At 53.9% G+C, this 10,441-nt stretch overlaps 1 protein-coding gene across 1 annotated transcript; it reads right to left on the reverse strand.

Moving 5' to 3' along the window:
- Positions 1 to 283: 283 nt before the first annotated feature.
- On the reverse strand, positions 284 to 7,857 carry LOC132367813 (NUT family member 2G-like). The gene is made up of 7 exons (XM_059926403.1): positions 7,842 to 7,857; positions 5,173 to 5,887; positions 4,091 to 4,219; positions 2,920 to 3,043; positions 2,122 to 2,367; positions 1,600 to 1,716; positions 284 to 1,078 (listed from the first exon to the last, which is right to left on the reverse strand). The coding sequence occupies exons 1-7, from the start codon at positions 7,855 to 7,857 to the stop codon at positions 284 to 286; spliced, it is 2,142 nt and encodes a 713-aa protein (XP_059782386.1).
- Positions 7,858 to 10,441: the final 2,584 nt, after the last annotated feature.

The raw sequence follows: 10,441 nt of genomic DNA on the forward strand, positions 1-10,441 counted from the left end.
AGCAGCTCAACACGAAGAAGATGACAGTGGCCTGAGAGCATTTCCCACGAAAACTATCTTTATTCACAATTTACATACATCACTCCAAAGGTCCTGCCCACACCCACCTCCCCCACCTCCCTAACCCCCCACAATCGCACTTCCCCTCCCCGCCCTGCTGGTCCTGCCCTCCCTCCCGTCCTCCCACATCCTCCAGGATCAGCACTGGGGTGAGGAGGAGCCCCTAGGCTCCCCTGGGGGCCGCCCTGGGGGGCTCGCCCTGGAGGGCCGGCCCGGCTGTTCCCTACTGGCTGCAGTGCTTCCTCTTCTTCTTCCTCCTCTTCCCTGTGACAAAAGTGTCACGCTTTCTCTTTCTCGGCTGTGAGGGGCGAGCCAGGCCCAGAGCCAAGGCTGGCCTCGCAGAGACCCCGTGGCCAGCCCCGGGGATGGACAGCTTCTCAGCAGCGGCTGGGCGCCCACACAGAGCCCGCTTCCTCGACTTGGGAGCAGCTGGTGGAGCTGGGCTGGGGCCTCTTCTCTGAGGGGAGGGGGCCTGGGGAGCACTCTGGGCCCCCCAACCTCCAGGGGAGGCCAGGCCTGAGGCAGGGGCAGGACTCTGGGACAGCCCGCAAGGCGGCAGGCTCTGCGGAGAGGCCAAGAGGGAGGCCAGGCTGGGGAGCGCCTCCTCGTTCTCACTGGACGCGTCCCTGGGCCCTCGGGCCTCCGGAACAGGAGACGCCTCTCTGAGAACAGACGCATCCCTGGGTCCCAGTAGAGGGCCAGTGCGCATTTGACCCTGGGGAGGGGAGGGCCGTCCGGCCCGGAATGGAGAGACCTCCTGACGTCCTCGACAGGGAACAAAGACTCTGAGCACGAACGGGCCAGTGTCTGTTCGGATGGGCCTATGAAGAGCCTCAACATCAATCTCTGGTGGGCAGGCTTCATCACTGACCCCTCGATGGCGGTCTTGGTCGTGCCTCTGGGCACCTTGGCCGGCGTGGGACTCAGATGGACTTGAGCCCATTCCGGGTGCACTGTGGCTCGGGGCTGCCGGCCCACCCTCGTCCTCTTTCAAGGCCAGGAGTCGTTTCTGCACCAGCTGGTAGGAGGGAGGAGGACAGTGACGGCTCCACACGCACGTGTGAGAGGAGGAGCACTGGGCAGTGGGACAATGGCCCTGGGGGGGAGGAGGGGACGGGTGACCCCAGGACTAGACTCCAAATACAGACACGGTGGCATTCCTGCCATCCTCCTGCACCTTATTCCCAGCTGTGTGTCCTTCCCTCCGCTCCCGGCTCCCCATCCTCTCCTTCCTATCACCCTGCACTGTACCCACCCCAGAGAGGGCCCTTCCCCATGCCAGGTCTCCGAGGTAGGGAAGGGATGGACAGAGCCATGTGGGCCTCCTGTTCTGGGGCCCTAGCTCTCCCCTGCTCACTGGGGTCCCTCCGTGCCGTGGTCTTCCTGGGTGTCCCTTGTCTCCCCTGTTCTACCTGCGATCCCTCCCTCCTCTGGCTCCCCTGGGCCACCTGGTTTCCCCTGTCCCCTGGATCACCTGGGGTCCCCCCTCCCCTGGAGTCCCCTGGCTCCCTAAGTGTCCCTCTCCCTCCCCTGGCTCACTTCTTCAGGGGTGAGTCCTTCCTCCTGCTCCAGCTCCTCAGCAAGGGCCAAGAGATCCAGCTGTGGGTCTGGGGAAAGCAATTCTGCCAGGAATCGAGGGTGAATGACTGCCTCCACCTTGGACAGAAAGAAGAGGCTGTGAGCATCCTTGGCCAGGAGTGGCCTGTGACGCAAGAAGACCAGGAGGGAAAGTGCAAAGCAGAGACCCACCCCCACTCTCCTCCTCAAGGCGGGGATGGTCAGCACACACACACACACACACACACACACACATACACACATGCACATACACAGTCACACACAAAAGAGCACATATACAGATGCACATACACAGACACACAAAGGCATACACACAGACACAAACATATACACACATACACCTGCGTAAACCTCCCCTAACACCAGGCTCAGGAACAAGGAGCTGAGCTTAAGTCCCATCGGCCTGAGCAGAACCCAGATCTTGGGTGCTGAGAGTTCCATGCCCTGGCATCTTGTAGACCCCAGGTTCCAAGCCCAGCCTACCATGGTGACAAAGTCTTCCTGGGAACACAGCTTGTCAATGTAGCTCAAGAGACCCGGGTCCAAGTAGGTGCTGTCCTCTTCCTGCTTCAGCTCATTTCCATCCTCTCCACATTCTGCATCTGATTCGCCAGTGGCTGAGTGGACGGGCCCCACCAGCGCCTCCATGATGTCCACATACTCCCTCACAGTCTCAGGGGGAATCTCCTTGGGCGCCTTGGGCTCCGGGGGCCACTGGGATCTGTGTGGCTTCGGGTGCGAGGGCTGGGCCCTGGGGCCGCACATCCTGGGAGCACAGGCTGAGGCAGAGCAGGAGGAAGGGAAGGAAGGTGAGGGACTCCCGGTCCACCTCCTGACCACCGACCGCACGTTGGTGAGGGCATTGTTTGGGGGACATTGATGTGGGTGTGGGAGGGGCCAGGACCATCTGAAGCCTCATGCACAGTTGGAGAGGGGAGGTTAGGGGGTCATCTAAGAGAGTCACAAGTAAGGAAGTGGGGAACCTCCAATTTTCTAGGGGTCTCCCCTTCAAGCCCACTACTTAGGCAGACTTCGTGTGGGGTCCTTTGACAGGGAGGTGTGAGAGGAGTTACAAAACTGACCAAGTCAATACCCCGTAGTGACAAAGGGCAGCTGAGACCCCACCCCCCCAACCCCCGCCTCGGTGGCTGTTTTGGTTGAAAGACCAATGCCCCTGTCTTGAAAGAAAAGGATCCACATGGGGACGGTGGCCAAGCCTAGGCCCCTGTTACCTGTGCCTTCAGCTCCAGTGGGAAGCTGGGTGCCTGGCTGAAGGCCCACTTTCGGGGCTGGGGGCCCCCGAGGATCCAGCTTCGGTGGGGCTGGAGGAGGCAGGTCCTGCGCGCACTGCATCCACTGCAAATGCTGAATGTGCATCTCCTCCTCGGCCGCAAATTCCATGAACCTGGGGGGTGACGGAGGCACAGGCCACCCTGAGAAAAAGGCCTGGGTTCTGGAGCCCAACAAAGGCAGCCAAGAATGAGGCACTGGGAGAGGATGTGCCTTGGGGCCGTCAAGGCCCTGTGAGGTTCTGTCCACAGCAGAGAGCTGCTCCTGGAAGTGATAACAAGATCTGGGACCCTTCCTGCCTCACCAGCACTGGAGGGCATTCAACAGCATAGACCCAGGTCGCTGAATTGAACCAGGTCAACGGGACACATGGCTGACCCAGGGGGCACCCTCCTCATGCCCCCCATCCCCATCCAGAACCACATGAAGGGCTGACAGCCAGAGGCTGGAACAGGCATGTGTTCCCCACAGGGGTCCTTGCCCGAATCCAGGACCCTGGGCTGGGAATGAGAGTCCTGGAAGATAAACCTGGAGACAGGGCCCAGGAGAGGCTGGACGATGTGGATGCTGAGCTTAGAGGAGAGGCCTTCCTTTCCTCTGAAAGGCACTCGTTTGTTTGGTTTTGTTTCTTAAACCAAGGGGATTACCATGGAGCAAACACTGGAAGGGCCGGAGACCCTTGGGCTGACGACAGCTGGCTTCCCCAGCTTCTTCAGGGATTCCAGGGTACCCACTTAGGCCACTTTTCATAAGGAGAGGAGGTCCCAAATCTATGTCAGTGGCCGCCAGCCACCCACCACTAAGGAAGCAGCAGGCTGGCGGGTGGAGCTCTTTCCCCGGCCCAGCCCATATGGCCGGAGTTGGACCCCTACTGGACACACAGCTTCACCCTGCCCCGTCCTGAGACCTTCATATCAAGGCAAGGGTAGGTCAAAATCAGGGGAAGGCAGAGCTCCTGGTGGAGGAAGGACAGAAGTCTCAAACTCTCAAGGTGAGGGAGGGGTTTCTGGAGGACAGTAGGGCCCCTGGGCTGCGGGGACCCTGTGCTGGGTGACAGCCCTTCTCCTCTGTCCTCTCTGATGAGCACCCTCACGGCCAGACCCTGCCCTCACCCACTCACCTCACCCTCCACGCAGCCCCTGGGCCCAGGACGCTGACTCACTTTTCCGCCATCTTGTAGTAGATCATCCGGTCAAGGTTGCTTATGCGCCGCCATTCCTGCACGGCCCTCCACAGTCCCTCCTCCTGCGTCATGCTGGGCTTCAGGCGGGCCAGGGATCGAAGCACTGGGCTGTAAGCCCTCGGGGTCAGTCTCTGGGCACAGCCCAGCCCCCACCTGCCTGACCCCACCCGACAATGTGGACCACACATCACTCAACACAGCATGACTGAGCGACAGGAGGGTGAGAGGCGGCTGTCTGGGAGGGCAAAGACAAGCCTTCCCAGCCACTGCTGTCACCGCCTCACACTCACTCAAGGATGACCATCCACTCCCAGGCTAGAGCTGAGACATTTTGCCTTGGGGAGCTCTTTTCCTCTTCAAGCCTGCATTTTCATCATAAAAATCACTATCATCAATGAGGCGTGGCATGTGCCAAGCAATCTGCTAACACTTCATAGATTAGCCCAAGGCGTCTTCTGCACAGTCCTCTGAGTGAAGTGTAATTGTCCCCTTTTTACGAGGGACCGGAGGTTTAGGATGGAAATGCCTGCCAGGCTCACAAGTCTAGTGGGAGAGAGCCCACGCCCTTAGGAGAGCTCTACCATCAGCCTGTTCCTCGTGGAATTCTCCACAACGAAGTGGAGGCATGCATAAAGCGCCCTCCTGGGCCCCGCGCTCCTCCCCCTCCTCTGAAGTGACCTCCCCTGGCCATGTACGCTCAAGTCCTGTATGAAGGACACGGCACCACAGGAGAGTGCGGCATCCACTCCTTGGCTCCTCACCTTACACCACGACCCTCTCTGACTGCAAGTCTTCAGTCCATATTACCATGAGAATCATGGAAGAGCAAGCTGGCCAGACTCACAGGGTGGTGGGGCCAGTTGAGATAGGGCACATTTCAGTCCTGATGTCACGGACTGGTAGGCCCACCCATGTGACCGACAATGTGCCTTCTCATAGCATGGACATCGCCCTCACACCTTCCTTCCAGTATCCCTAGAAAGCTAACGTGCGAGTCCATCCCCAGTTCCTCTTTATCTAAAAGCTCCCATAAGCTGAGGACCCCCTGAGCGTTCACTCACATGAGAAAGCAGGAAAAAGCTTCTCCATCAGGACTCAGGCGAAAGTGTCTCCGGGCCAGGGGCTTGAGGTGTTGCCAACGTCGGAAGTTACTGTACACGCTCTGGGTGTTAGAGGAGCCATCCTGCGAGGCGTTGGACTGGTTGGTGGCCAGGCGGCCCTCCCTGGAAGTGCCATGTGGCCATGGCCCAGAGTTCACTGGGCGAATGATAGGGGCCAGCTGGGCAGCTGGTGGTGGAGCTTGAGGAGGAAAGCCTGGGGTCCAGCCTCCCTTGCCAGCCTGACTAACTCCAACAGCTGGAGCAGTCACAACGGTCCCCATCACAGGGGTTGCTATGAATTCGGGTGCAGGACATGCAGCACTCCTGCTGAGGGCCCCTGGAGCGCTCCAGTTGAGGGGGGCCTGAGTAACGACAAAGGTCTGAGTCTGGGGGGCCTCCACTGTCCTCCCTTGTGACCTGACTTGGACAGTGAGGTTGCAAGCCCCAGGGGCACTGGGGCCACGGCCACCATTAGCCACCAAAGGCGTCCTGGGGAAAGCTGGCAGCAGCAGGCTGCTGCCAGGAGGGAATGCTGGGGTGAGGGGACGTGGCAGGTGCTGCTGCCAGGGTGGCCGGTGCTGGGCGCCAGGAGTGGGTGGAGGGAAGGGCACTGCCGTGAAAGTAGACAAGGAGGCACCGGGGTTCACGGTCACATCCGTTCCCAGCACTGGCCATGCTGTGGAGGCAAAGGAAAGGAGTGAATGGAGGAGGAGAATGGGCAAGTGGGACTGAGGCTTTCTGTGGCATCAGAGTGTAAATCTCCACAGGTCAGGGACACTTGGACAAGGGAAACTGTGCAGCGTGCAAATGTCTTCAAGTGATTTTCATGCCCTGACCTCCAGTTGAGAATTATTCCACTGGCGACCCCGTGCCCATCCACCAAGGTCCCTGAACCCTGTCTGCCGAGAAGAAATCGCCTCAGCAAGCACTGACTTGGAGAACCTCCCTAAGGCACCCCCTGGCACCTAAGCCTCACAGGCTGTCTCCCAAGACCTGGAACTGGGTGGACATCCGCTCTGTGAGAAATGCCCCTCAGCCGGCGTACTAGCAGGTAGGGACCTTCTCCAAGGTAAGTTCTAGGCCCCCAAAGGCCCTTTGTGGACAGGCACTGTGTAAAATATTGGGGCCCCACCTCCTCCTCAGTCCTCCTTTTCCTGATGCTCAGTAGAAATCCCCTCTTTCTTTCCTAGCCTCACAAAACAAAACAAAATGCTGGAAAATATCTCTCTAATGGAATCCTGATACAAACCCTTAACACTGGCCCAGAATGCACCTGCATCTCAGAACAACCCACAGCAGACATGTAACATGGGCCAGGTCCTGCCACCCCCTCCCCAGTGCCCAGAGTCACTGTCATCACTCAGGAGTTCTGTTCCTAGGAGGCGGTGCGGGTTGGGGGGGGTCTGAGAAGTAGGTGCGTGTCCCTTAGATTCTGTCATTTCACAGCCAGTGATGGCTGCAGAGGATTAAACAAGGGCCAAAGAATTGTCATGTTACATTGGTCGTGGGAGTACAGACCGCCTGTGGTCCTTCCCCTTCCAGCTCCCAATAATGGAAAGACAATCTAAGAAGCAGGCATAAGCCAGGTGCCATGGCGATCAAGTTGTCTGGAACACATCCTTGTTCAGGAGAACAAGGTACACGCCACGGTGCACCTAATTAATTAGAACAGGTGTCATAGGACATTTAATAATAACACAGAAGATCGTCTTCCTGCCCCTGGGCTACACTCCTTCCCCCTTTAAAAGAGGAAGCAGCCTTCACAGACAATCCACCCATAACAACCCCACTCCACATCTGTCCCCTGTCCATGAAGGAGTGACATGAAATATGAACAAACTCTTCCTCTCAAGGCAGCCTGAGAGTCCACCATGAGATATGGGACGAGATGAAGTAGGTCTGAAGTACTGCGATTCCACAAAAGCAAGAACAATTCAGAGCAACTCAGGAATCTGAGCCCTCTCTTGGCTGAAGTTACACGGTTGCCCATCCCCTGTTGAATCCAAAGCAACAGTTGCCTGAACTGAGAAGTGAGCTCTGGGCTGGGAGGAGTGGATGAGGTGTGGGCTGCGGCAGTTAGAGTAACCTCCTGCCTAGCTCTCGGAGAGGACACTTCACTGCAGGTGTGGCCACACACAGCCCCACTGAATAGTTTTCTCACCAAGACCATCTCTCCCCACGGCCCCCTTAGATACAGTATGCTCCTGTTCAAATGCCTTAGAAAGATATGGTGAGGCAAGCTTCAGGTGTCTCAGGAACACAAGACAGGTCTAGGCTTTCCTCATGACCCTCCCTGTGTCACCACCAGGACATCACACACATCCTTACACACACGTTTCAAAGTGGCTTGTCTCCCTTCTAGAAAGAATCAACCTGCCTGCTGCCATCCTTTCTCCATAGCCAGGGCAATTCCTCTTGATCCACCTCCAATGACCCCTCCTCCCCAGTGCAGTCTCAGGTTTCTTCAGGCTCCCCAGTCTCCCCAGGTGAAATGTCCTCGTGTGTCCAGGGCTCTCTTCTCCCTCTACTTCAGTCCAACTGTGTGCCCACTGTGAAGTGTCACGTGTGAACCCGAAGGATGTGAGGGATGGCAGGGTCTCTGAGAACACACCCCCAGCCTATAGGCTTACCTCCTTCTGAAGCCATCCTGCAGGCTTGGGCACGGACTACTGCTGCCTGGTAGCCTCAATGAGAAAAGTCAAGACCAGGACCCAGAGAGTGACCTGCTTCAGCAGACGCTCAGGATCCAAGTGAAGGAGGGGCAGGTTTGAATCTAAACATTCTGCAGTGAGGGAGGGGCAGAGGGCACGTGGGTCTGGGTAGGGTGGGGGTGGGGAGACATTCCACGAGGGCTCTGGCAGGTAGGCAAGAACCGGAAGTTCCTTCCACCTCACACAGTGGCAACACAATTGGCGTGTGCCTCTTTATGCAGTTTATAAACTGTTTTTTTGATTCAAGGCACCGAGGTTGGACTTGATGTTCCCTTCCTTTCACTTCTTTTTCCATCAACCTAGTTTTGTGTCCCTCAACACACTCTGCTTCCTACCTGGCTCTTGACTTACTTCAACAGAGACTAGACTTTCTGAACAAAATTCAGAACTGTTAGTCTGATAAACACTTGGGTATTTATGGCCACATGGAACTGAGTATTTGAAATTAGGATTGTCTCAGCAGATCCAGTGTCTTTGACTGCTGTATATACATCACTCCTAAGGGAGTGGTCCTTGTGCTCCAACCAACATCCAGCAGGACCAGCCTTACTAATGATCCTTTGTGCTGGAAAGCCCCCGTCCATCAAAAAACCGTCATGCAGCCCCCATGTCCAAGACCAGAATTCACTAAATGTCTTTCTCATAGTATTCCATGGTTGTAAAAGATTTAGTTTTTTACCTTTTAAATGATTTTAGTGTAATATTTTAAGCGAGTAACACCTTCTCATGGTTCAAAATTAAATTGTGCAAAATGGAATATGCAGTGGCGAGTCCTCCTCCCACCTCTTTCCCCTGTCAACCCAATCCTCTTTCCCGGAGGAAACCAGTGTTATCTCTTTCATTAAAATCTTCCCAGAGATACGTCATGCAACTAAAAACGAAGGCAATCTGTTTTCAGTTTTTAAAATGCCTTCATTTTTTTTTCTAGTTGAAAATTCATATATGTTCCTATATATCTGAGGATATTTCCAATGATTGTCTTTGTACAGGTATCGTGGCTCCTCTGTTTCTGCACTAGATTCCTAGAACAACAATTTCTAGTCTCTTACATTTCAAAGACCTGAAAGAATAGGGTGGCTTGATCTAGTAAAGAAAGGTAACAAATGCCTAACTGAATTTGACTTTTGAATTTCACATAAACAATGAATTCATTTTTAGTACAACTTTGTCCCATGCAACATTTTGGACATAGTTTTACTGCAAATTCTTTCCCTGTTTATCTGAAATTTATGTTTAACTCGAAATCTGTATTTTATCTGGCAACACTACCAAAAAATTAGAACATACTAAGCTATTATCAGTTACTCATCCTTATGAGAAAGAGAACTTGGAGTGACGAGACTCAAGTGTGCATCTTGGCTCCAACAGAAAACACAATTGTAAACATACACAAAATCTGCAGGCTCTTTGGATGAAATGGATTTGGAAGAGCCATCATATAGCACTGAACATCTTGGCTTAGTAGGAGTAAGGACAGAAGTAAGGAACAAGAAGGCAGAAAATCTTCTTCTCTTTCCTTATGTTAAAGGGACTAAACATCCTAGAGCCCTGGTTTTTCTAGGTGTTAAAAGTCCACTACCCATGAGATGGATGTGCACCTTGACACAATGCCAAGAGTTTATCCACCAGTGTCCAATCCCCATTCAGACAAGCCCACTTCCATCTAAATCCTAGCCTGCAAGCCCTGCTTACAAGTTTGTTAATTTCCTGTCTGCATTACATACACTTGCTCTTTACAATCTAGGCTCATCGTTGCATATGGCCCCATCTGCATGGGAATGATGGTAGCATTCCTTTTACAAAACTTGTCTGATTATTATTTTCATATTGAGAATCCATGTCAGTCAGTTTACCACTATCAAAATGATATGAAAGAGTATTCGTGGTTTGTGTTGTGAGAAGAGAGGACTGTTAGGAAACTTGTCAAGGGAGATGAAGGCTGAAAACCTCAGAGGATGGCAACCAAATCTCTTGCGAGACGAGATTCTCTCACTGCTGTAGCTGCAGTAGAACTCCAACTGATTGTGGGGTGTTGGGGAAGGAAACAGAGGTTTAGAAGGACTGTTCCACAGTGTGAAAAAGACTCCTGTTGGTGCTTAAGAAGTTCCTTGCCCCTTGTCAGGAAAAATTGACTCAGAAGAAGATGAGAAGATAAGGTGAGAATATTTCAAGCAACAGCATGGTGAACTTTATATCTAAAGAAACTCCTGTCGGGGACTGAAAAAAAATAAACAGTTTGGGAATATCGCTCAGTACTGGAGCTTTTACAATGAAGGAAAACTCATATGATTTTCAACCAATAACTTCATACTAGAGGGATGGTGAGGCAAAATATTGTACCCAGTTACTCGAGAAAGGCAGGCTTCCTTGTTGCTTCCTCCCTTTGTTCAGTCATTCAACCAATTATTTACAAGATTCTCACTCATAATTCTGATACAGTATTTGAAGGACTCTTCTCAAGGCCACTGATACAAAAACTGCACTGTGCAAAAATTAGCCAGTCCCAATTCTGCAATCAC

This window comes from Balaenoptera ricei, chromosome 6 (assembly GCF_028023285.1).
Source record: "Balaenoptera ricei isolate mBalRic1 chromosome 6, mBalRic1.hap2, whole genome shotgun sequence".
Taxonomy (NCBI): domain Eukaryota; kingdom Metazoa; phylum Chordata; class Mammalia; order Artiodactyla; family Balaenopteridae; genus Balaenoptera; species Balaenoptera ricei.